The sequence below is a fragment of the Myxocyprinus asiaticus genome, chromosome 4 (assembly GCF_019703515.2).
Source record: "Myxocyprinus asiaticus isolate MX2 ecotype Aquarium Trade chromosome 4, UBuf_Myxa_2, whole genome shotgun sequence".
NCBI lineage: Eukaryota > Metazoa > Chordata > Actinopteri > Cypriniformes > Catostomidae > Myxocyprinus > Myxocyprinus asiaticus.
The window spans coordinates 37241967-37269614 of NC_059347.1; the positions used below are offsets into that span (position 1 = coordinate 37241967).

The following is a 27648-nucleotide window of genomic DNA, read 5'->3' on the forward strand; positions in this document are numbered from 1 at the left end:
GACTGTGACAAGTGGGATATCTGTTAAACAATTACAAAATTCTGTATATTCTAATATGACATCATGTGGTTTCATAGATTTCACATTCCACATAATTACAAACACCATTCTGATGTGGTCAAATACAGTTACTATACACACAAAATGTACACTTTAAACACACCACCACCAAACAGATAACCACTCTTCATAGGCCTGTTTTTTTTTTTTTTTATCAAACAGGCTTTGCCAATTCAAATCAAATGTAAACCTGCAAACTTTGTGTTATCAACCAAGTCCTTAACCACTACGCTATCATCGCCACTTAATGAGTGAATGTAATCTCAAAAGAGCTGTATAAAGAACATTTCCAAATACACTTTAATACTTTAATATTTGGCCTCAACTACTGCAGAAAAAAATAAAACTACTTTCAGATTAGAAGCTGTGGGCTGCTGTAAATACTGTGAAAATGCTTGTACAGTCTTGTGCTTTTAAAGATTGTGGTGCATTTAAAGTCTGCACTCACACTGTGCAGTCAGTGTGCCCAAGCTTTTTCCCTTAAATAGATACACACATGCATATTTCACATTATCAGTGCATACGTGAGTTTAAATGAATGTTACATCAAATTTTTCCATGGTGTGCCACAACACAAGCGAGAGAGCGGAGGAAAGGACTGCATTAATATCTGCAAGCATAGTACCGATTTCAAAGATAAAACACAGGACAAGCAAACAGAGAGACATTTGAATTAGCCTTTGTGGTGTGCATTCCAGAGCTTTAGTACAAAGGGCTGATGTGTGTAATTTTTTTCAGTATTAAAATACTTTCTCTGATCCCATTTTAATATGCCGAGACAACTATAAGTAAGCCATTTTTAGATTGATTTCCACAAAGTTTGTACAGTAAATACTGTGGCTCTGTGGTACCAGCCAGACACAACAACACTAACTCAACCAATGGTATGAGTTTGGGGCAGGACAATCTGTTTGTTCGTCCAATGGCAGACAGGGGATGCGGTTGGGAAAGCTGTTTGAAAACAATGCTTATTTTTGCAATTCCATTGGTTGAAGCCAAAAATTACACAATTCAGCTTAGCTTTAAAGAACTTTAAAGACAAGAGTGAGATTTTGTATGTTTTTCTCCCTGTGTAATCTTCCCATCTGCTGCGTTCTGTGAAGTAAGCCAAAGCAATGTTATGTTTGTAGATATCTTAGCATCTGTCTTGCTGAGATCCATATGTCCCAATGGTGACATTAACAGTGCCAGCATCTAACAAACAAATATGCTGTTAGACATTTCACCAAAACAGGCCTTTAAAGACATGATTATGCTGTTAAAACACACTTCCAAAAAAATTACTGTTGTTCACGATGATCATTAACCAGTAGCACATTTCAACAAGGACTTGTTCCTTTTTATGCAAGTTCACGTTTCCTATTCTTTTGTCCTTATTGATCTACTTTATGCGACAAGCAGCAGTGATGCAATGAGAATGATTCCTTTTTCATCAAAGCACACTGCCAGTCCAACCCTCTTTAATGGCTGTTTCTGAAAAGTTTGGGTGTTAGAGTCTTCATTTTGCATGCATTATTGCAAAGCACAGTAAAACAATGACTTGAAGCGAAAATAACATATTACCATAGTATAATGCAAAAACTTTCACATCATGATAAAAATCAGAGAACTTTGTTGCAGCAATACAGTGTGTGCCCCAGCAGATCACTTTGGGATTTAAAAACTGCCAGGCTGACATTAGAAACAGAGAAAGCAAAATTTCATTTTAGAGGGAACTCTTTCTATTTCTACACATCCAAAATTGCCAGCGGACATTCTGGGTCATAGTAAAGCCAAAAGAGGAACTGTGAGACATGCTTAAATGTCTGATGAAATAACCAGTGACAGTTGGGACACTTGCCATATCCCCTGTGGATGTGTTTCCTGACTCACACACATCTAGGACTGTTCAAGTTCTCATTGTCTCTGACAGCTAATGTCCTCGTTTCAAGGTAGAGCTCTTCTCTTGTTCGGCAGCTCATTTTCAATGAATTCATGAGTCTGGAGAGATCCTTGGGCATTGACTTGTGTCAGGGCAAATACCTTTGATTTGAGTGGTCATGAAAATCACTGGCAAAAATGGCCTTGCTCTTACAGTGAACTATTTTATGTTAATAAGGATTCATAGCCATGATACTTCTCATGTAAGTGGTCACAGATCAAAGGCAGAAATTGTCTCCAGCTTACTGCATTCACCATGTAAACTCCTGGGTAAGTCTCCCTCTGAAGTTTTGCCTGCTGACATTGATTCATTGCTGGTTAATGACTGAACCTGTTGAGTTTTACAAATGGTAGTAATTTACAACTCAGGTAGGGAGAAATTGGCAATTTTAACAAACCGCAGTAATTTTACTGCCCAGATAGATGGGAGATACAATAGTGTTCCCTCTCTCATGTCTCCTGTTCAGGCACTTCAATCAGTTTGAGATGTGGCTTAGTAAAGACTCATGGCCTTTTCCATGGTAATATCCATATTAGTTGTGGCCTTGACATTGTGTAATTTCTTATGAACCTCAGGGTGTTTTCCTCATGTTAGAAAGGACAAATCAAAGAAGTTCAAGCATACAAAAATGGCAGCAAGCATAATTTGGCAGCCAGTGAGATTTCATCCTCACATTCTCATTTCATTCTCTTCTTTTTCAGGTCAAACTTAAGTCCACAAAATGGTCTTATTTTTGTTTGTCTATACATGATGTCTGAATTTCAATGCCTCTAGTTCAGACTGCCCATCTGGCATGAGTATTGTGTCGAAATTTGGAATTTCATGAGGGACAGGCAGAGCACATGTAAAGAGATGAATGATGAACTCTAAGAACTTCATGATGTCCTCACAGCTGTAAAACAGTCAAAGAGAAGGGAAAATATTCAGCCTTTCATGTGCATCAAATCACCTAAGTGCAAGGTCTCTTTGAGCATGTTCCATAAGATCATGAAGCATCTAGAGATCATATATTACCTATAAAGAAAAACAGACACACAATGGTTATATTTATACCAAAAGCCTTCAATACAATTTGTTGGCAAAAAATAGCAAGCTCCATATAATGTCATATACATTACATATAGTATGATATGACATATGTCCTGAAGCCCCCCTTGATTTTCTCTACTGATTGAGTTTGACTGCAATGCCACAATAAAAAACTTGAAATGGACCAATAAGGTTCCATTAGAGAAATGTGCTGATGGCAAGTGGAGAGTCAGGTGGTGAAAATGGACAATTAAAAGAAAAACATCTGTGAAATTGCCTTAGTTGCCCAATACTGATGTTTATGTTACTATAGCACCTGTTGTAATAGTGTACTTCCCAGGGATATTATTTGCCAATAAGTTTAATGGTTTGGAGTTTTGAGGTCAAACCAAGAAATCCAGGGGAGTGAAACTTAAATCACAAAGTTTGGTACAATCTGAGATGCAGCATTTCTATACTTATTAAACTTTCATCTGTTTTTTTTTGTTTTTGTTTTTTTTTTCTTAATGAAAAGAGAAGCACTATTTTTTATTTATTTATTTATTTTTATTTTTTATGGAACACATATAAACATTGTATTCTTACTAAAACAATATCACACTAAGGTTTGAGGGATCCAAAACCAAAAATTTGGTGTTAAAAAAATATTCTGTTAAATGTTTAATTGATTATTAACACATTAACTTTGATAGTCTTAAGCAATACATTTTGTTAAATCTTTTTTCTCTCTTTCTCTCTCTTTTCTTCAATTTGTTCTGGATCCCCTAGAACCCCTTTGCAAACACCTGGGGGTCCCTGTACCCCATTTTGAAAACACCTGCACTAACACACACCTTCTCCAGATCTTCCATGATCAGATCCTGTTCTTTCAAGTTATCCTTGCCTGAAGACTGACTGCTTTCACCTGGACCTTTCTCATTCCCCACCGAAACAAGGCCTTGGATGATCCCTTGTCCTAGTCTGGAAACTCCAGTCTCCACCACAGGCTCCTTGGTCAGGGGCAAGCTGGCAGGTAACACAGCATTCCCCTGCAGTCGATGTGAGTAAGTCCTTCTCCTCCCTGAATAGGCTGAGCAGAGCTGAAGTTTAAAGGCTGCCTTGAAGCCCTTGCGAAAGTTTTCATTGAAAAAACCATAGACTATGGGATTTACACTGCTGTTACAGAATGCCAACCAGTGGGCCAGAGGGTAAACATATATATTAATAACCCGATGTTGGTGCTCACTCAAGCTTGCATAGTCACTTAGCATCATGAGTGCCCACAATGGCAGCCATGAAAGGATAAACAGCAGAGCCACCACTAGCAACATTTTAATCACCCGCTTCTTTTTGCGTGACACTAGCTGACTGCTTTCATATCTGCTCTGTTTGCCTGAGCCAGAACCAGAGCCTGAGGTCCCAGCTTGGCTCACAGAGGCAGGCATTGAAGTCTTAAACAGGGTGATCCCTATCTGGGCATACATAATGACGATGAGAGTTAGAGGAGCCAAATAAATGTTAGCAAAGAGTACTGTAGTGTAAATCTTGCGCATCTCCTGGTTTGGCCAGTTTTCACGGCACCAATAGAAGGGTTGCGTTGTGTTGCCATCACTTAGCAAGATGGAAACACGGTGCTCTTTGGTGACCTGTAGCATGACTCCTGATGGGCACATGATGGAGATGGCCAGAACCCAGATGATGACAATAATGAGGGTGGAGGTGGAGATAGTGAGCTTCTGTTTGAAGGGATAGACAATGCAGCGGAATCTGAGACATTTATATAAAACAAGGAAGAAAGTAAGAGGAAAAGGGCACAGTAAAAGGAAATGCAAAAGAGGTGAATGACAGTAAACATTGTAGATGAGATAGAAACAGAAAATAAGAGGAAACAGTGTTAGTTTCAAGAAAATAACAGAAAACAGTAAATGCGAAAATTATTCAGAACGTATAATAAATGTATATTTCACCCAAAAATGAAAATTCCGTTATCAATTACTCACCTTTGTGTCATTCGAAACCTATGGAAATCTCCATTAAGCAGAATGTTAGGGACTGACAGACTCAGTCACCATCCACTTTCATTGTATGGATTAAAGATGCAATGAAAGTGAATGGTTCCTGAGACATACGTGTTTGAAATGGCGCAAGGGTGAGTAAATGACGACAGAATTTTAATTTTTGGGTGAACTAACCCTTAAAATCTTTGTAAAACAAATTCATCAGAAAAACATTTCACCACACAATTACCTACAAATATATTGACTTTTTGTTGCCCACCTGTCAACAGCGATGGCCACCAGTGTGAAGACAGAAGCGGAAACTGATATTCCCTGCACCATCCCGCTCAGCTTACACACTAAACTGCCAAAAGGCCAGCCTGCCGGAGGAAAAAAATAAATAAAAAATGACAACATGTCTGTGAATCACATCCTACCTCACATATATCACTAAAGGGATAAAAAACTCTTTCTTACCTACTGTGGTTCCAAACCTGTATGACTGTCCTTGTTTCTTAAAACTTAAAAGATGTCAAGCAGTATGTTAGTCTCCATTCACTTTTTTTGCATCTTTTTCCCAGAAAATGAAAGTAAATGGTGACTGAGGCTAGCATTCTGCCCAAAATCTTCGTTTGAGTTCCATGGAAGGTAGAATGTCACTCAGGTTTGGAACAACATGATGGGGGTGTAAATGATGACCTGAATTTCTTTTTGGGTTTGAACTGCAGGATCTGTTTAAAGAATCACACATTTTGTAGTGATGCACTCTTATTCCAGGAAAGATTTTTGCAAGTAAATTTTGGCTGTCAGTGTGAGTTGAGTCACTTGGGCATCACAGTGCACCTACTGTTCTGTTCAACATTTTTTCCTCAGTATTATTATTATTATTATTTTACAGTTACACTTACAGCGAATGCAACTTGAATAACAGACTCCACATCAAGTTCCATCTGAATCTCTTTTTCTCTCTCAATTGCTCTCTTTTTTCAATTATTTACACCACTTTAACCCAATCCCTTGACACTTCTGGCTTATAAAGTGTGGTTGGCACTTTTCTGCGTGTTGAGTGGTGCTAGGGGATTACAAAGTAGGCTGAAGAGATGATCTGCGCTCAGTCACTCTTGGACCTATTGTTTTTTGTTCACCTTTTGCGAGAATGAACTCAGAAGATCCTCTTAAAAGGCTGATTAAATTTGGAAATACTGTGAAGCTCCTGGTCGATGTGTGGGTGTGAATAATTATGTGATAGACGAAGGGGGGTTTAAAAGACAGATGGTGTAAGGAAATTGAGTTTGAGGTAGTGGGGAAATGTGAGAGACAGACAGAGAGAAGACTAGGGAGAGATTGAGAGACAAGAAGAAGGCAAAGGGAAAAGTTTTTTAATGAGTGTAGAAAGAATTTCTAGAGAAACAGAGAGACAATGAAAATATAGACAGACATTTGTAGATAGACTAAACTCCTGACTGTCTTTAGTACATTGATCTGATCACAAATTGAGGTGACCTTTTTAATATCTGAAACATTTCTGCAACATAACATGTCCATTGAGACCTAAAAACTTTATAAAGGGTACATAAAGCCGAAAGACTGATGCCCAAAATGGCCCATTGCCGTGTTAGCAATATGAATAACCAAGCTTAAAATGTAAGTAAAAACACCTCTCTGTCAAAATTATTGATGTATTGAAAAACTTCTACCACTGGGTAATAAGAGTAATTTATGATGACTAGCAAGTATTCACCTATTTGCAGCAGACCATGGAAATCTGCACTGACACTCTGCCGGGCCTTTTCAGAAAGGACATTTGCAGTGCCACACAATATGTCACGGGTCACCTGGCTTAACCCACATGACAGTTTGCTACCATAACTCACTAAAGAGAGTATTTTTCTGATTGTTCTGATTCATTAGGTACCTGAAGGACTTGGGACTTATTGTGGGAGGCGTTGAGTTCACTGCTGATGTGCTTGTATTTCATGAGTGTTGGTATGAGGCACATAATATCAGTGATTGAGCTTGAATGAGTTGGTATGAATTGGTCAACACACTTTTTTGGAGAACTGGACTGTCAAGAGTCATGGCTTTGGGCTATACTACAAAAGGGAATTTATGTATTCTTCAGCCATGACATACTGTCCAGTTAGCTGGATTGCAATGACATTTTAGGGTTGTAGACTCACTCCCCAACACTCAGTTAGAGCAGGTGGCTTGGATCATGGTTTGTTCCAGATGAGCATGATGGGTTAATGGTCTGTTACAAGTGTAAATGCATTACTATAGATGTAGGGGTGAAACTCCACACAATATTGAGTGCTTCACCCTCCTTCTTTGAGAATCCTATTTCAACATCAGTAAAAGCTTTACTGACAGGATATGATGGATTACTGTCCTTTATATTTGAAAGGTAATTGCACCTAGATGCACACGATTGGCATCAGCTCTGTGATATAGGGTCAAAGTAAACCATTACTGTATTGCTAGTTAGACTTTCTTTAATGCTGTAAGTGATTTTAGTCATTTAGCCTAGAGACTAGTTGTGTTGAAGCAGATGGAAGGTCTCCCTGAGCATTTCGCTGTCCGACCCTTAGCATTACGCAGGAGCAGGACACTGTACCAGCACTTATACGAGCATATATGAGCTGCCCTATGAACACACACTATGACTGACAGGCAGAAACTCTTTTTATTGGTTAAACAAATGATTTGACTGCTGGCACCTATTTCATTGATATCTGACAGGTAATAGAGGCATTTTCTGCATGTCATTACATTAACAAATCACTTGCAGCACCTTCTATGGTGGCTCTGTGTCTGATACTAGGAGTCATCAGCTTACTTTAATACATATTTTATGTAGTCTTGCATCTTTAAACAGAATTAAATTCAAAGCATTGATTACAGCCGCGTTGACTCGCCTTTTTCTCGCTCATTGCGTGTGAAAGGGATGCACCGGCAATGCTCTGCTTTTCTTACAGTCTTTTAAATGGGTGTGGATATTGATCATCAAGTGAAATATTCTGCTACTAAGCACAAATTTGCTTTATCTTTCAAAAAGCATGTAACAGAAGCTACAAACTGTATAAGTCATAAAAATTATTTCATAAACTGTCCAATTCCTGTGTATTTTATCTCTGTTTTCATTTTCATATAATATTAGAATGTAAATTGACAAGGGATTTTTTTTTTAATTTTTTTAATTTTATTTTTTTACATGATTTATGTTATTGATTTCAAAATGCATTGATTCATTCAATGGCTTGAGTCCAGCAGGGCCCCCCCAAACCTCCGGGGGCCTAAGCATTTGTGTGGTTTACATGGTGTTGAACAACCAAGCAGTTTCTTTTCATGCACACTTTCTGAAAAGTTCAGTCACAGTTACATAGTCTGAAATGAAATGTGAGCAGTAGTTGGCCATGGCCAGAATATTACGCATTTTCTTTGAAGCACTGGTGTGATGCACTGTAACCTTTTTAGGGTTAGCAGATATGCCATTTGCTGAACTCAAACCTCAAACTCACATTTATTTAGTCTAAGAGAGACTGTGATGCCTTTTTCTTTAAGCCTCTGCAGTAGTGCTGTTAGGCTGCTGTCATGGTCTTCCTGTGCTGATCCATCCACAATGATATCATTCCTGGCACCAAGAATGCCTTGGAGTGTTTGGTGGATTGCATTTTGCAATACTTCAGCAGCAGATTAAATTGAGAAATTTAGGTGCTTGTATCTCCTCAGACCAAGGTATGTTGTTATATACTGTATCTACGGTTGGGATGCAGTTTAAGTTGATTTAGATTTAGATTTCAGAACATAGTAGCATACTCAGCTCATTTAAATGTCATCTATTGTTAGTAAGAGGTGACGTTCACGCACAATGGCAACATTTCTCATCAACATTTTCAGAATGTCATGACACATAGATTGTAATAAATGTTTATTTTGTGAGGACTTCTCCTTGTTGCTCTTGGTCTTCATCAACACCCAATGGCTCCTAGTGCCAGGTGCCTACCCAGGTAGCAAAATACACTCGGGCCAGTTCCATTTAGAATCTCACCTGCCTATACCTTTGGCCCGCCTCTCCTGTATTCGGGCCAGATGCCTGTTTACTCCCTCCCCGATTCCAGCCCGAATAAATCGGCCCAGATGTGGCAGCCAGTGACGCGCTGACACTGCCAGAGTTAAGACAGAATCGGCCCGAAACTATAAGTGACAGCGCACCAGAGCTGGCCTGAGTTATGTAACTATGTACAGCCTAAAAGTTCTCTTGCATTTTAATTATAGTTTATTATACTTAATAATTTTTTACAAATCTATATAAACATCTCATTATAATAAATGTACAAGAACTCACTTGAATGCATGAAGAACATTTATTGACAACATTTTACAAACATACAGTATAAGTGTTTACATGTGCATGAAAAAAAATGTTACAAACAGCAATTAGGCCCATATACAACTGCATGAAAGATAATTTTTCAACTCACATTGTTTTAATTAATTCATCTCTAAGTTGAGTAATAACTAAATCAATTAATTGAATTGAGTAATCTTATAAAGTACATATTATGACTTCAGAATAGATGTGAAGTATTTATTTAAACTTAATTGAGGAGTATGAACTTTAGAAATTTAGTAGGTCTAAACAAAATGAATATGTTTCAAACAGTACAGTTTGGTAAAAGGCAAAGCAGCTATTGTCTTTTGCATTAATTAAACTCATTTAATACTGATCAAACTTAAACATATTCAAATAATTGAAACCATTTTTTATTATTATTATTATTATTATTATTATTATTATTAATAAACTGATCATGAATACTATTTTAAAGTAAATTGCTGTGTGTTGGCCTTTGCTCATTTTCTCCATCCACCACCTCTATCGGGAACTTTTCATGGTCATTGAAAAAATGCACAACATCAGCCAGGACATGAACCTGTTGTCTTTATCAGTTTGTAGCATGTTAAGAGAAATAGTAGGAGTGATTTATGTGTCTCTACATGTAGAGTGAAAAGCAACAGAATAAAGTGACGAAATGTGATACTGTTTGTGTTGTAGTCGAGTCAGTTACACTTCATGTAAGCAGATCAGAGCTATTGTAGAGGATCACTCCTGTCCTGATACATACTAATTTGAAGGACATTATTTTTGATAATAAGAATATACTGGAACTACTGAAAAAAGCTTTTTAATTAGTTAAATTTGAGGTTATATCGAGAAGGGAAAAAAAAGACTCTTTTCTAATACTTACCAGTACAAAAACAAATCCTTTTCATCTTAATGGCCTTTTATTCCCTGGAAAAAAAAACCATGGTATTTACATGATTAAGACATGATGACATTTACTGCCTTAAACTTACATTTACATACATATTTACAAATTGCCAACTTGTTAATTTGACTGGATGCTTCATTGTTCGAGTTCAATCAGAGAATTTGAGGATATTTTAAAAACAATATACAAAATCCTTGATTAAATATGAAAAATGACTGTGGTACAGACGGCAGAAACAAAAATAAATAAATATAAACAAACCTGATGGGGTTTTTTCTGATGCGCTGCACCATCGTCATCTTCTTCATCCTCCTCATCATCATCGACGTGTTTCTTATCAAAGTTAGTTTCAGTGCAGCGTAGAGTGCTCAAAATACTCCACTTCCAACAATTCATAGATTAAATATGAAAAATACATAGTTTATTTGTTGAAGGTACAGTAGTACAGAAATGAGATGCTAAACTAAACCAGAGACTTTGACTAAACTAAACAAAGCTTAGCTAACCACTCACGGCAATCTCGCACGTGAGCAAATTGCTGAAAAGAATGCATTGCCCTTGTGCAGTCATGTCATCATGTCCGTCTTACTATTTATAAATATTTGTGAATTTCCCATACTGTAGTATTTATTTATAGTTTAGATATCATTGACATATTTATTTTTTTCACAAATTCACAACATTAAACGTGTGGTTTACAAATTTTATGACATTATAGGTGTATGTTCATTTTATGATATACATACAGTATAATGCAGCATAATAAAGATCAATTCAAGCCGTATCATTTCCAGAAGTGGCCCAGATCAAGTGGCCTGATCTGGCCCAGCTGTGTTGAGTCGAAATCATCCCAGTGTTTTCACGTGGTAACTAAACAACACGTGAGGCAGCCGGCTGCGGGGATCACTCGGCCCGGATCATACCTGCCGATGCCGAGTCTGAGCCGCAGGCGCCGCTAGGCTGCCGAGCTCGGGCCAATTACAACATGCTACCTGGGTATGAAGCCTAGTAGTAGCAAGTGAAGATTGTGATTTCCCTGCAATGCCAGGATGTATAATACTGAGCCATTTAATTGGCTTTCAACCTAATTATAGCCACTGAAATTGTAGAAATATAATGGACCGAATATTACCTCTTGAAATTAAAAGATGAAAAAAAAAAAATAATAATAATATTTGTGTTGCATTTCTGAAAATACAGTATTGTATGTACTATGGTAAAAGTAGTTCAATTTTGTTTTACACTGCATATGATATGCTGTCTCAGCAAGCATGTTGTACACATTGTGTACTTTCTCTACAGCCAGATGCAAGAGAAGAGCTTTGAGTCTCGCATCACCACTGACAGGGGCGGACTGGCCATAGGGAGAACCGGGACTTTTCCTAGTGGGCCGGCCGTGAAATGGTGCAGAACACAACCCCAAAAATGTAATGTTGTTCACTTTCTTTACCGCTGAAGGAGTGAGAAGGAAGATCTATGTTGCTGTTGTAGTCTCCTCACCGATGCATCCATCAATGATGTTCATGCTTGATGATCAGCATTGGTTTTTAGTTTCTCAGTTCTGTTTTAATACTTTAAATCTTTGTCACCAGTGTGATATTGTGAATTTAAAATGAAAGATGCAAACACAGAATGCATTTCAGAACTGTGCATGTAATCTTGAGTATTAAGTTACTTATTACGTTTTCTACAGAGCTCTAATACACACTGATAATATTCAGAACATTACATTAAGTCATTTTAAGTCTCTGAACATCTAAAGCTATTTATGTTCTACAGAAACATCAAAGGGGTAACAGCCTGTTTTTTAAACAAGGTCAAACTGCTTTTTGCCAAATCTTTGAAGTGTAATTCACAATTTCATCTCTTGTAAGGCTCCAGGGGAACACATCCCGGTGAGCAGGATTAGAACTGTGAAGAACTGTGTTCCTGACTGCTCCATGAGGTCCATGTTGATTGTGATTGCAAATTCTTTGATATAAGCACACTCTGTAGGCTTCAAAGTTTCCAATGATCACATGGTAACCAGATTAAATAAATGAGGACGTAGCCAAGGAAACTGTCATTCCTGTCCTAAGAAGCCACTGAGGAACATAATAAAGGTGCACCTTTCAGAAAAAGAAAAAAAAAATGCTGCTGAATTTAATAGCCTTCACTGTGATGTAGGAATGGGGCAATCACAGGGTTTAGGAAGAGCTTGTTCAGTGAGATTCAGTGTATTTGAATGTGTACAAACTGCATACAAATTCTTCCATACCTTGTTGCATAGCACCTGAGCCTTCATCATCTTGAAATGCTGATAACTGAAATGTGCAGCACTAAACAAGACAAGACTTACGTCATATGTAATATGCACATTCATTCTTAAAGGGTTTTAGACTGCCTGGTGTTTGAACAGTATATTTGTTCCATTTCAATTGAAGTGTAATTTTCACTTTTTTATGACACTACTGAACACATACTTTCTTATGCTGGAAGCCAAATTAATGGCTAATTGGCATATTTTTCACCCTGAGCTAATTGGCATAATTTTCACCCTGAGCTAATTTGGCATCATGCACTGTACAACTCAAAGGCTTTGTAGCAAATAGTTACCATCAGTGGCTAATTCGTTGGACCAGCAAAGTCTTCCCTGCTTGCCTAAAATGCCTAATAATTATTTTTTTTTACATTCTCTTTCAACTTTTTGCCTATGTATTTTCAATCGCTTTCCACTCCTAATTCATCTACAAATGAATAGGGAAAAACGAAAATGTTATCCAATCAGAATTTATTCCTTGATGCTTACAAGCAAAGTGTAACGGCTGTTTCACAAATCGCATGCCCGAAGCCGAGCTTGTTAGCCGAAGCAGCGTGTGAGTCTGAGCTCCACCCCGTTAAGCCTTCAGAATTTCTACAGAATTCCTCAACAGCTCAAGTGAATAGGCATATAAAGTCAGATTGTCAGATTCATCAGCCAATCAGATTGATTTATTTGTTCTTGGTGGGTGTGGTCTTTAGGATATGTCACGGTCAAGGCCTTCTAGAAGGCCAAGAGTGATGCAATCACGCATTTCTAGAAGGGCTAGAGTGATGCAATCACGCATTTATGTAATGTACGTAATTCAAAAGCGAAGAGCGAGAGATCAAGCTGACAAGTTGGCTGTCACTGCCGCTATCGCCATTGAGAAAGAGATCCTAATGGATTTAAAACCCCAAAATGTTCTGCATGACTGTGTGATTGTTTAATTTATTAAACAGGAAAGAAGGGCTGATTTTCACTTCAGGTAAATTGGTAAGTGCTTTTTGTGTTAGCAACATCTGGAGTTTTCTAAGTGTAAATTAGGCTGGCTTGAGCATTCAGTGTACATTAATCGAGCATTCAGTAATCGTGTACCCTGACGAAACAAAATTTATTGTAAACAACATTTAAATTGCAAATATTATTAGATAGCTTTTTTTCAGGTATTTTAGACCTCCTTGGTTGATTCATATGAAAAAAATATCATTTTTGAATGTCAGTTTGGGAGATGTTCATTTCACAAAATAATCAAACTGCTGTTAAAATTAGGCTTGTTTGAGCATTCAGTGTTGTTTCAAGTTTTGGCTTTCGTGCATGGACGTGTTTAAAAATGTCAGTTGGTACTGTTAGTTGGCTGTGATGTAATGTATGATGTCCATAGGCATAGGGTGTATTATTCATTGTGAAACTGTGTTTTCTTAATGGCATGAATCGCACTGAAGGCCTAGACTTAAAATGCATGGGCCGCCACTGTTTACCATTTGTTTGGACAGAGGTGACCTAAGGAAACTTATATCATCCAAGTGTATACATTAAAGACACAAGATACAATAAAGCACTACTGTACAATTTCAAAGCAATTGTGACCTGCTATATAATTTTGAGTCACTTTGACCCAGAAACACATTTTGAGTTGTATGTTCTAAAGTAAAAAGTAAAGTCTCTGCCAACAATTGGTCGACCAATATGGGTTTTTTAATGCCCAATGCCGATATCCAGAGAGCAGGGTGGCTGATACAATGCCGATATATAACACAATTTAGTATAGTAAATAATATAAACATAAAATTGCTAAAAATAATAATAATAAACTCTTATTTAGCACTATATTTACTCAATTTCACACAAAACATTAACTTTGTAAAAAAGAATCTAAAAAAAGAATATTGTATTTTAAATGGTAGATAGCAGTTTATTCTGATTTCTGTTTAGTCATCAAATTTTTTTAATTTATTTTCACATGAAGAAATTGTTAACATATTAGGAAGAAGGAAATAACAGTACACACAGTAGTCCAGCAACCATGGATGGCATGTCCACATTAGCAATCGCATTTACTCAAAAAATACCGAATCAATCCAATTTTACATACAGTGCATAGTGAATAAGACACTTATAGCGCACGTGAAGTGCTTTCACCTTGAAGTTGTACCAGTGACTATTTAGCAGAGACGGGCCAATTTTATTAAAACGAATGAGAGAAATTAGAACGCCCAACATTTTAGATACAGACATCGTCTGTCAATCAACTCGAGAACGCACATGCACATTAGCTATAAAAGCTGGGAATATTGCGTTGTTTAGCGTAATCTGAGGTAAAGAAGCACCATTTATGATACCAGTGTTGTCAGATTTTACTGCTGATTTGAAATATGTTCTTTGATCGTAATCTTGACCAACCATTTTGGAGATTTCGGTCTTTACCCATTCAAGTAGATAGGAGCTGCATTGTCATGACTGGAAATAGCCTCCCGAGAGCATTCCAAACATGGCCGACAGTAGACAGACTTGCTAGAAAGACTTTGGTTGCACTCACGCGCTTGTGCGGATCCACCATGAGCAGCAATCTCCTGACAGTTTAAATGGCCTGGATCGCCTGCTTGGATTATCACAGAGTGACCGTCATGATTTGTGAATCAGAGGACCATTTGATCCTGAAGTTTTGATTCTGGCTGATAGAATACGCGCTTCAGAGGAAGATATTAGATGAGCACTTGACGGGAAGAAAACGCTGGATTTTCGTGAGGTTCGTGAATTACATCTGTTTAAATGAGATATCTGCATATTTGCAGATGGTATATAATAGAAGTTTTATTGATATTTGCCTTTTATCATTAGAAAAGTTACAGTGAAATGTTGAGGAGAGACTGTTAGAATACGTGCTTCAGAGGAAGATTTATGAGCATTTCACAGGATGCCGGATCTGCTGAAGTTGTGTGAGGTTGGTTTATTACATTTGTTTAAATGAGATATGTGCATATTTCAGATGGTATATGAAATTAGTTTTATTGATATTTGCCTTTTTATCATTAGACAAGACAGTTACAATTTACAAGTTCAGCTGTTGAGGAGAGAGAGGGAGAATGAAAAATGCGTGCACTTTAACCCTCTGGGGTCGACAGACGCGCCGGCGTGTCCTGCTGGATTTTTTCCTCATAACAGCGGAACAGCTTAAAATACATTTTTGGGCATACAGATAAGTGTAAGACATCATTAGAAACTATAAAGGGTCTATTTTTATTTGTGTACACTCACAATAACAACAAAACCTTGTGATTTTGTAAAATAAAGAAAATAAACAGGGTGTGCCTTCAGCCGTCTCTGTCTCCGCGAGCATCTTTTTGAAACACGTCAAAAAAAATTAACTGAAACTCCACGAATACTTATCAGACAAACATGAAACATATGCCTAAAGAAAGCTTAAAATGTCTACTTTTAAATAAAACTATTCAAATTTAAAATATTCTCCTGCAATGTAATCTGTATGAAACAAAGCGACGTACAATGAACGTTTGCTATTTTCGGCGCCCTCAAAAACAAATCGGCCAAATTAATCATCTAATTAAATAGATTTATCAGCCTCGGTGATATATCGGTCGACCACTACCACCAACATTTAAATAATTACATTGTAACAAAGGTTTAGAGAAGAAACAATATAATTATAAAATTTGAAATCTGAGACTAGGGCGGTTGCAATAGCACATTTTTATCACCGCTGTGTAGGGCTGCATGATTATGACAAAAATCTAAATGGTGATTATTGCCCTTGATATTGTAATCGTGATTATTAATGTTGATTAAAAGATTAAATTACCATGAAAAATCACAAAGTAAGCAACCGTGCATTTCTTCCGAGTAGCAAATTTCAATGGTTGAAATGAGCTGCGCTCCAGTTTCTTTTAAGCATGTTTTAAGCATTAAGTATTGTAATAATGTTTGTTAATGTTAGCCTTATAAAAGTAATTTTAAATTGATATCTATGGTCTAGAAGAAATTAAATTAAATTATTGCTAAATTACTGCTTAAATTATTGGTCCAGGAACAGTAAATGTCATGACATTTTCAATATTCAAACTTAAAGTTATTTACTGCATTAATTAAGTGCTGTGGTGGTGAGACAGGTGTCCATTCATCCCTATAGATTTTCAATGGTAATCTTGTTCATATAAGATTATCATTAGATCATATTTGGCCTCAGCGTTTGCACTTAGGTAATTAAAATCAGCCATTTGCGATTGGACTTTGTGCAATGTGTGAAATATGCCATTCATGCCATATTCTTTATGTTGGTCACACCTCCAAAACAAGCTTAGAATAGTTAAGCTTAATTACTTTATTGCTATTTATACAAATCAAATTTGCATTGGCCTGCTTATTAACATGACAACACTAAACTGTTATTACATTTTTAATAAATTGTACACAGAAATCGAGCAATGAGGCGAACTCTCCCATTGACTGCTGTCACTCACTGCAGGTTTATACTGTTTGAGCCCTGCAGTTCAGCGTGAGCTCACTGATGCTCCACACACAGTTCTGCACTCATTAAAAACAAAGCTGTCTAATCAGCAAAACAAATAAATGATTAACACCACGTTTATGCCTTGATTAGAACAGGAGAGTTTTAGTTGTGTCGCGTTGCTCATTTTTAGTGTATTTACCATCTACGTTGCAATCGAGCGGCGTAATATGCAGTGAATCCAAAATAATTCCAAACTGCTTTTCACTTTTGTTCTACAGCTTCTTTTCGAGTGTCAGGTGATACTTCTCCGGTATAAATTTTTCTGTGCCACCGCGAACAGAGGAAACATAAAGCAAGCATCTGTGCATCAGACTGTTTAAAACTTGCGTACTATGATCAATTATCATGTTTATTATCGATCAAACTTTAAAAAGTAATTGAACACGGAATAGAAATTAAACCCTTTGTAAAATATCACAAATCACAAAAAACCCAAGATGCCTATGGCAGCGGGGGCGTGGTCAAGCATCTCTCCGGAGAGAGAAAGCGGTAAGGGCGCTTACACCTGAGCTAAATTATGTCTAACACCTGTCTCTAATTTCAGTGAGCACGGGGAGAGCAGCATAAATAGAGCGACACAACACTCAGTCGAGAGAGAGACTGGATACGACAGAGCCGAGCCAGAGCAAGGATTTTTCTAGTAGTGAAAGTTTATTTATGAAAGCACTGTGTGTTAGTGTCAGTTTAGTGTGTGAAGGTAAACTGTAAAGTGGTGTCGCCAAGAGGGGAAAATAAAGCCTCACCTGAAGAAGGAAAAACTGCTCCTCGCCTCTTCTTTTACACTGGTGCCGAAACCCGGGATTGAAGTTTGGGTCGAAGATGGATGGAGGTCGTCCCGTAGAGTCCTCCCAGTTGGCAGAGATCCTCCAAGCCCTCGCCAGCCTACATCAGAACCACCAACAAACGCTGCTTGAGCTCCGACAAGATCAAGACCGCCGGTTTATCGAGCTCATGCATGCTCAAGCCGAGGACCGGCAGGCGATCTGGAGCCTCCTCGGCCAGGGGGCATCCTCAGCCGCGACCCCGGACACACCCACGCCGTTACCCCCCCAGCATTACAGAAAATGGGGGTGGCGGACGACCCCGAGGCCTTCCTGGATCTGTTTGAGTGGACCGCCGAGATCTGGGGCTGGCCGCTCGGCCAATGGGCAGCCCGATTGATCCCACTATTGTCCGGGGAAGCCCAGCTCGCGGCTCAACAACTCGAGCCTCCTGGCCTACGGAGATCTAAAAAGAGCCATCTTGCAACGGGTTGGTCGCACTCCGGAGGAAAGTCGTCAACTCTTCTGGAGCTTGAAGTTGGAAAGCACCGACCGCCCGTTTGCCTTTGCCCAGCGGCTCCGTGACGCCTGCCAAAGATGGCTGCTAGCGGGGGATCGCAACATCCAGGGAATTATCGACCAGGTGGTACTGGAACAGTTTATAGTTCGACTGCCAAAAGGGACGGAGGAGTGGGTCCAGTGCCACCGCCTGGCGTCGTTGGAGGAAGCCATACGACTTGCGGAGGACCACATGGCGGCGATCCCGAGGGCGGAAGATCCCTCCTACGTTTTCTCTCCTCCCTCTGTTTCTTCCCCCTCCCCTCTCTCTCTCTCGTCTGGTCTCTCTCCAGGTCCCATTCCTGCCCCACGCAGACGAGGAGGAACTCAGCCCCTGAGACCAGTCCCCCGGGTGTGGGAGGCGACACCTTCCCCTACTCCAATGCCCCGCCGCTCTCCCCCTCAGGGGGGGGCGCCCGCCGACGCAAGTGCGGGCGTAGCGCCTGGGCCGGCCTGCTGGAGGTGCGGAGACCCGAGCCACTTCCGAGATCAGTGCCCTCTGATGGAGCTGGGGATGGTGGTGCGGGTCTCTGACCTCCCACAGGCTGCCCCCGACCGGGCCGGAGCGTACCGGATACCGGTAAGTGTCAAGGGGGGTACTCACCAAGCGTTGGTGGATACCGGGTGTAATCAAACCACTATCCACCAACGCCTGGTTCAACCCGAGGCATTGGTCACATCCAAAACGGTGAAGGTGAAGTGTGTACACGGGGATATTCACAAGTATCCGGTGGTGACCCTGACAATTAAATTTCGGGGGAAAAGCATAGAGTGGAGGCTGCAGTTAGTTCCTGCCTCACCCATCCGCTGATTCTGGGGACTGATTGGCCTGATTTTAGAGTTTTATTAAAGGGAATTTGCGCGGATGGGTCCTGTGTGAAAATAGGGAGATGTGTGTTGTGCGATGCTCTGGCAGGGGAGGCGGAGCCGGGGCCGTCCTCGACAGCTCCACATCATGATGACGAGAGAGGGGGAGAGGCTGCAGCCCCTCCCCTTCTCAGGGAATTCCCTGATGGGGATTTCCCTTTGGAGCAGTCGCGAGACGAAACCCTCAAACACGCCATTGACCAAGTGAGAGTCATCGATGGTCAATGACTCCAGCCTGACATCGCACTTTCATACCCCTATTTTGCAATTATAAATGAGCAGTTGTATCGAGTGACACAGGACACTCGGACCAAAGAGGATACAACCCAACTTTTGATTCCAAGGAGCCGTCGGGAAATGGTATTCCAGGCGGCTCATTATAATCCCATGGCAGGTCATCTAGGAGAAAGGAAAACACTGAACCGCCTAATAGCCCGTTTCTATTGGCCAGGCATTGGTGGCGATGTCCGCAGGTGGTGTGCGGCATGCCGCGAATGCCAGCTGGTTAACCCACCGGCCACCCCAAAAGCGCCATTGCGCCCTCTCCCTCTGATCGAGGTCCCCTTTGAGAGAATTGGAATGGACCTCGTCGGGCCATTAGAACGGTCAGCACGCGGACATCGCTTTGTATTGGTCCTAGTGGACTATGCAACGCGACATCCGGAAGCAGTGCCTCTTCGCAACATCTCAGCACGCAGTGTTGCGGAGGCACTCTTCAAAATAATCTCCCGGGTGGGGATTCCGAAAGAAATCCTCACCGATCAAGGCACAACATTTATGTCACAAACACTACGCGAACTGTACGAGTTATTAAATATTAAATCGATTCGCACCAGTGTATACCATCCTCAAACGGATGGCCTGGTGGAACGATTTAATAAAACCCTCAAAAACCTGATTCGTAAGTTCATGCATGATGATTCTAGAAATTGGGATAAATGGCTCGACCCCCTGTTATTTGCAGTACGAGAGGTCCCGCAAGCCTCCACTGGCTTCTCCCCATTCGAGCTGCTGTATGGGCGACGCCCACGCGGCGTGCTTGATGTAATGTGAGAGGCCTGGGAGGAAGGACCTTACAACAGTAAAAATGAAATTCAGTACGTTCTTGATCTTAGAGCAAAACTCCACACCTTGGGGCAACTAACACAGGAGAATTTGCTCCAAGCTCAAGAACGACAGTGCTGACTGTATGACAGGGGAACTCAGCTAAGGGAATTTGCACCGGGAGATAAAGTGCTTGTATTGCTTCCCACATCGAGCTCTAAATTACTCACCAAGTGGCAAGGACCCTTTAAGGTCACACGACGAGTGGGAGATCTCGATTATGAGGTTAAATGAACCGATAGAGGGGGCGCACGTCAAATATACCACCTCAATCTCCTAAAATTGTGGAGGGAGGCGGTCCCCGTGACGTTGGCTACGGTGGTTCCCGGGAAGGCGGAGCTCGGACCGGAGGTGAGTTCAAAACATAAACAGTTCACCCCGGTCACTTGCGGAGACCACCTCTCACCGAGCCAACTCGCGGAGGTTGCTAAGTTGCAACAGGACTTTGCAGATATGTTCTCCCCTCTACCGGGACGTACAAACCTCATCCGTCACCACATTGAGACCGAGCCGGGGGTGGTGGTATGTAGCCGCCCCTATCGACTACCCGAACACAAAAAGAAAATTGTTCGGGAAGAATTGGATGTGATGCTTGATATGGGGGTAATAGAAGAATCCCACAGCGATTGGTCCAGTCCAGTTGTTCTAGTGCCTAAGAGCGACGGATCTGTGGGATTCCGTGTGGATTACAGGAAAGTCAACGCGGTGTCTAAATTTGATGCATATCCAATGCCTCGCGTTGATGAGTTGCTCGATCGGTTGGGCACTGCTCATTTTTATTCGACATTGGATTTGACGAAGGGTTATTGGCAGATCCCCTTGACACCAATTTCCCGTGAGAAAACCGCCTTCTCCACACCGTTTGGATTACACCAATTTGTGACACTTCTGTTCGGTTTGTTTGGAGCCCCGGCTACGTTTCAGCATCTCATGGACCGAATCCTCAGGCCGCATTCAGCTTACGCCGCTGCCTATTTAGATGACATCATCATTTATAGCAATGATTGGCAGTGGCATATGCAACATCTGAGGGCGGTTCTGAGATCGCTGCGCCGAGCGGGACTCACAGCAAACCCGAAGAACTGCGCGATTGGACGGGTGGAGGTACGGTATCTGGGGTTCCACTTGGGCCATGGGCAGGTGCGTCCCCAAATTGACAAGACAGCGGCGATTGCGACCTGCCCGAGACCCAAGACCAAAAAGGGGGTGAGACAGTTCCTGGGGCTGGCTGGCTATTATAGAAGGTTCGTGCCTAATTATTCGGACGTCACCAGCCCGCTGACTGATCTCACTAAAAAGGGAGCTCCAGATCCGGTCCAGTGGACGGAGCAGTGTCAACGGGCGTTCACGCAAGTTAAAGCCGCACTTTGCGGGGGGCTGCTGTTACATTCACCTGACTTCTCTCTCCCTTTTGTTTTACAGACAGATGCTTCAGACAGGGGGCTAGGGGCCGTACTGTCGCAGGTGGTGGAGGGGGAGGAACGCCCGGTGCTATACATTAGCCATAAGCTCTCGTTAAGGGAAACTAAGTACAGCACCGTGGAAAAGGAGTGTCTCGCCATCATGTGGGCGGTCCTCACTCTCCGATACTACCTGCTGGGGCGGGCCTTCACCCTCTGCTCGGATCACGCCCCACTCCAGTGGCTCCACCGCATGAAAGATACTAACGCCCGGATCACCCGTTGGTATCTGGCTCTTCAGCCGTTTAAGTTCAAGGTGGTCCACAGACCGGGGGCGCAGATGGCTGTCGCCGACTTCCTTTCCAGGAATGGGGGGGTTGTGGTAGGCAGGCCGGATGCCGCCCCGGCCTGAGTCGGGCGGTGGGGATATGTGGCAGTGGGGGCGTGGTCAAGCATCTCTCCGGAGAGAGAAAGCGGTAAGGGCGCTTACACCTGAGCTAAATTATGTCTAACACCTGTCTCTAATTTCAGTGAGCACGGGGAGAGCGGCATAAATAGAGCGACACAACACTCAGTCGATAGAGAGACTGGATACGACAGAGCCGAGCCAGAGCAAGGATTTTTCTAGTAGTGAAAGTTTATTTATGAAAGCAGTGTGTGTTAGTGTCAGTTTAGTGTGTGAAGGTAAACTGTAAAGTGGTGTTGCCAAGAGGGGAAAATAAAGCCTCACCTGAAGAAGGAAAAACTGCTCCTCGCCTCTTCTTTTACAATGCCATAATACAAAACTAAAAAACAGTTTGCATTGGTTTTAAAATGTCTGTCTGTTATCTTATACATCGGGTATGTAAACATCAACAGCTAAAAATATTCCAAAGTGTCAAAATCTGTTAATATAACTAAACTCAAAGATTCAACAAGACTAAATAAACAGATGGACAGCAATTAAGTGGATGTTCAGTTCTACCATGGCTGTTTAATTGTCAGATGTTTTTAATCTTTTCGGCAGGAAAAAACAAAACAAAAAAACATCCAGTTTTTGAGAGGATCTGATGGTTATGATGTTTCCAGTCATACTGAATAGGCTACACGTTCAGAGGCAGTGTTAATCTCATAAAAAATTGTTTTGACAAAAATGTATGAGGTGCTTTTTAATCCATAAAGAGAAAAAATGTGCATCATGAGGATAATTAAACAATTCTACTTAAAATATATTGTTGACAGAAGCATGATGAGAAATTCGCCGCATTTTTAGCTGCCAAGTAAAGTTAAAAAGAACTTTAGTTTCATAAACGCATCTCAAAACACCTGCTTTGTGTTTTATTTGTTGTGCTGTTTTCTGAAGAAGTTCAGGTTGCAAAAATAGACTTCATGTGACCATTAAACATGATTCCAGGTTGTTTTTTACTGAGCAAAGTTTCAGCGCTTGATAAACGGTAAGACAGTTTTTTCCCTGTATTGTATTGAGCAGCTAGTAAAAAGAGTATAGGCCCCTTTAAATTCTTTCAGTGACCAGCCGGAAGCTATGCTGCGTGTTCGGATTGTGTGTGGCGTTTTGGATGAAGCGCTCCAACATTGTTTGCTTGCTGAACCTAAACTCACATTTAAAGAGACAGAGAAAAGGGCACTAGCTGCTGAAACAGCAATGTTAAATGCTTGCCTACTTCGTCCACAACAACATGAATCACCTCCCGAGGATGATGTTCATTACACAGCTCAAAACCCAGCCTTTAAAAAGAGTGACAGCAAAAAAGTGACAGGCCATGCTTCAGATGTGGCAGCCAGCACAGCCCACAAACTTGTAAGTTTGCCACTGCAGTATGCCATTACTGTAAAAAAGGGGGCACATTGCACATGTATACTTAAAAAGACTAGGTACAATACTGGTACAACTGTTTCCAGAGCAGAACAGCACACAAATATCATAACACACAAAGACCAGGATGACTACTCCATTTACAATACCAGTAATGAGCCAGGCTTGGGGAAGAGACCATATACTGTATGGCCACTGTCATTCTAAACAAAAAAGCACACACAATGGAAGTGGATTCAGGAGTGGCGTGCTCCTTGATCAGTGAGCACACCTATCACACACTGTGGCCAGCTCAACCCCCTGAGATACATCAAGACAATGGAGTATTAAGCCAGTGGTCACAATCAACTCTGGAAGTGAAAAGAAAAATATTTGTGGAAGTACTCTATAAGGGGACACAAAACACCCTTTTTTGTAATCCAGGCCATGGCACAAGCCTATTGGGAAGAGACTGGTTTGATGCTTTAGGTACACTACCGGTCAAAAGTTTTGAAACACTTTTTTTTTTTTTTTACATTTTATAATAATAGTAAAGTCATCAAAATGATGGAATAACATAAATGGAACTATGGGAATTATGGTGTGACTAAACAAAATCCAAAATAAATAAAAACTATGTTATATTTTATCATCTTCAAAGTAGCCACCCTTTGCCTAGAATTTGCAGACATGTACTCTTGACATTTTCTCAAGCAGCTTCTTGAGGTATCACCTTGGGATGCATTTTAAACAGTATTGAAGGAGTTCCCGCCTATGTTGGGCACTTATTGGCTGCTTTTCTTTATTATTTGGTCCAAGTCATCAATTTCAAAAATGTTTTTTTTTTTTTTTTTTTTTTTTAAATTAAATTTTAGTTTTATAATGAAATAAATTGATATGGTGGCACAATTATATTTTTGTCTACAAAACTAATTTCAAACATTTAAGCATTTGCCTTCAGATCAAAAAAAAATTAAGATCATGAGAAACATTTCAGTCAAGTGTTTCAAAACTTTTGACTGGTAGGGTATATGAGTGGAGGGAGTGCACAAGGTGCAGCTGCAGTCGGTGGAGTCAATTCTGACTGAATATGCTGAGGTCTTCCAAGACACTGGGGTTTGCTGGGACCCCCAATTTCCATTGACATTAATCCTACAGCAACCCTGTTAACCCAAAAAAGTGCCCAGTCCCCTTTGCTCTATGCCCGAAGCTTGATGAAGAACTTGACAAGTTGGTGACAGTAGCAAAAAAAAGATGGGGGCTTGAGCATTTGTGGTGACTATCACTCCACTGTAAATAGTCATTAAGCCTGATGTTACCCCATTCCTACTGTGTCTGAACTGTTCTCAAAGCTGGCAGGGGGAATAGTTTTCTCTAAGCTTGATTTGAAACAAGCCTACCAACAGCTTCCACTGGATAACAAAGCAGCAGACCTACTGACTAATAACACTCGCCTTGGCCTTTTCCACCCCTGTCGATTGCAGTTTGGGGTGTTAACGGCTGTGTCAATATTTCAGAGGTTCAAGGGCTCCTTGCTTACTGGAATTCCTGGGGTTCAGCCATATTTGGATGACATCCTGATTTCAGGCAAAACAATATTATACCACAACACACGGCTACGTGCCGTATTGGAATGCTTTGCCGAAGCTAGACTACAGCTGCAGAGAGAGAAGAGCATTTTTGCAATCGGTCAGGTCAAATTTCTGGGGTTTTAGGTGGGTAAGGACAGTGTCAAAACGGCCCGTGAAAAAGTTGAGGCTATCTAGAAAGCACTGCCTCCTCTGAACAAAACAGTCCTTCAGGAAATCTTGGGACTGCTTAAATTTTATAGCTGTTTTCTACCCGACAAGGCCACCATTCTAAATCCATTACATCGCATCCTTGTCTGCTACGTACATGGCAGTGGGAAGCCATGTACAAAATGGCTTATGCTCAGGCAAAGCAGTTGCTGCAAACTGATAAGGTGTTGATGCATTATGATGAGAAGAAACCTCTGGTACTGGTCTGTGATGCCTCACCTTATGGCCTTGGGGCCTTTCTGTTCCATATGGAGTGTGATGGCTGGGAGAGGTCCATTTGTTTTGCTTCAAGAACTATGTCTTCCACAGAAATAAATTTTGCCCAAATTGACAAGGAGGCATTGGCGATCATCTTCGCTGTCAAAAAATGTCACCAATATCTTGCAGGCCACCCTTACTGGGCCTACTGAACCACTCTAAGCCAATGCCTTCAGTTCTATCACCACGCATGTTACACTGGAGTGTGATTCTTGGGGCTTACGACTATGAGTTGTGCTACAGACCTGGCAAACAAATGGAAAATTCTGATGCTTTCAGCCGCTAGCCCCTGCCTGCACCTGTAACAATTTCACCACCACCCTTGGACGTTCTGTTGCTGGAAATGGTGCCAGACGCCCCATGCATGCTGCAAGAATTTCTGCCCTTACACTGAAAGATCCTGTCCTGTCACAAGTACTGCGATGGGTTCTACACGGTTGGCCAGCCAATGCCATGGACTTCTGTTTTAAACCCTTTGTCACTCGTCGGCACTCTGTCTGCACATAAGAACTGTTTGTTATTGGGAATTTGTGTGGTTGTTCCCAACCTGGGGAGGGAGGAGGTTCTTGCTATGTTGCATGATGCACATCCTGGTATTGTGCACATGAAAGGCCTCACTAGGAGTTTTTTTTGTGGTGGCCGGGCATGGATATGGATGTAAAGGATACTGTTAAAAGACATATGATGCAGGCCCCTTCCAAGGCAAAACATTTCTCATAGTGGTTGACTCACACAGCAAGTGGTTGGAAGTGTCTCTGATGACTTCCATGTCATCCTTGGCAGTCGTTAACACACTGAGGCTCATCTTTGCGACACATGGTTTGCCTGATGTCATTGTTTTAGATAATGGTACTTCCTTCACCTCTGCAGAGTTCCAGGAGTTTGCCAAGTGTAATGGCATCCGACATGTAACCACTGCCCCCATCACCCTAGTTCAAATGGACAAGCCGAACGCATGGTTCAAACAATCAAAGATGCTCTGTCCTGCCTCAGTAAAGGTGACTGGCAGACACGGCTTGCCAGATTTTTGCTGTCACAGCATGTCACGCCAAATTCATCAACTGGAAAGTGTCCTGCTGAGCTTCTTATGAATCAACACATAAACACTACCCTGGACCGACTTCACCCTGACAATGAAAATGACATGCACAGCAAACAAGAACTGAATGCTGAGAAATGACATGGCTGTGTCAGGAGTTTCCAACCAAATGACACTGTGTACATGAGGAGTTATGGCAGGGGCTCTAAATGGATGCCTGGTGTCATTGTGGATGCTATAGGTCGGTTTCATAAGAGTTCGGGCGAATGACGGACAAACGTACCAACAAAATGTTCATCAGCTACAGGGAAGAGTCGTTCCCTTTGTTACCATGGCATCACAAGAGCCAAATGACCACTTTTGCCTGAGACTGTAATGCCTGAAACACCAGTGCATGTATCTTTCCAACCTGCAACAGCTGAGAAGGCCCCTGTTGACAGCCTTCAAGGAAATTCTGTTGGGATTGTGAATGTGCCAGGGCCCACCTCCCTCCAGAAGTACCCCACAAGAAAGTGCCATCCTTCACTACGGTTTTTGGAGTTTATGGACTAGGGAAAGGGGTGTAATGTATTGAGCAGCTAGCAAAAAGAGTATATGCCCTTTTAAGTACCCTGATACACTGAGGAGGGTGGTTTGAGTTTCTGTTTTTGTGTCGTTTGAGTTTTAGCTGCTCTCACTTTACCGAGTTCAAATGTAATGCTTGACCTACTAAATATAAAATAAAACTCCTTTATGGAACAGCCATCTCCTTCTCATTTTTCATGGATCTTACATTCCCTTTTGCTCTGGTGTGCATATTTAAATACAATAATTAGACAAGTTCAATGCCATTTGATTTTAAACCAGTTAAAAATCTAAGAACCCTGAACGTGACAAAAGCAATCCTATCTGAGACTTTCTTTTCTTACTTTAGTGCATAAAATTCTAAATATGTTTCTGGGTCAAAATGCCTCTAAATGATGGACCAAGTCACCATTCCCCCAAAATTCCCAAGAACTGAGATGG

General features: G+C 41.0%; 1 protein-coding gene across 1 annotated transcript in view; it reads right to left on the reverse strand.

The window, feature by feature from the left end:
• Positions 1-2739: 2739 nt before the first annotated feature.
• Positions 2740-27648, reverse strand: part of LOC127432113 (neuropeptide FF receptor 2-like) — a 37863-nt gene continuing 12954 nt past the window's right edge. Inside the window, exons 3-5 of the mRNA XM_051682927.1 lie at positions 5267-5366; positions 3844-4756; positions 2740-2995 (exon numbers count right to left, since the gene is read on the reverse strand). Of these exons, the coding sequence (XP_051538887.1) occupies positions 2978-2995; positions 3844-4756; positions 5267-5366 (1031 nt within the window). The 3' untranslated portion in view covers positions 2740-2977. The remainder of the gene's footprint in view (positions 2996-3843; positions 4757-5266; positions 5367-27648) is intronic.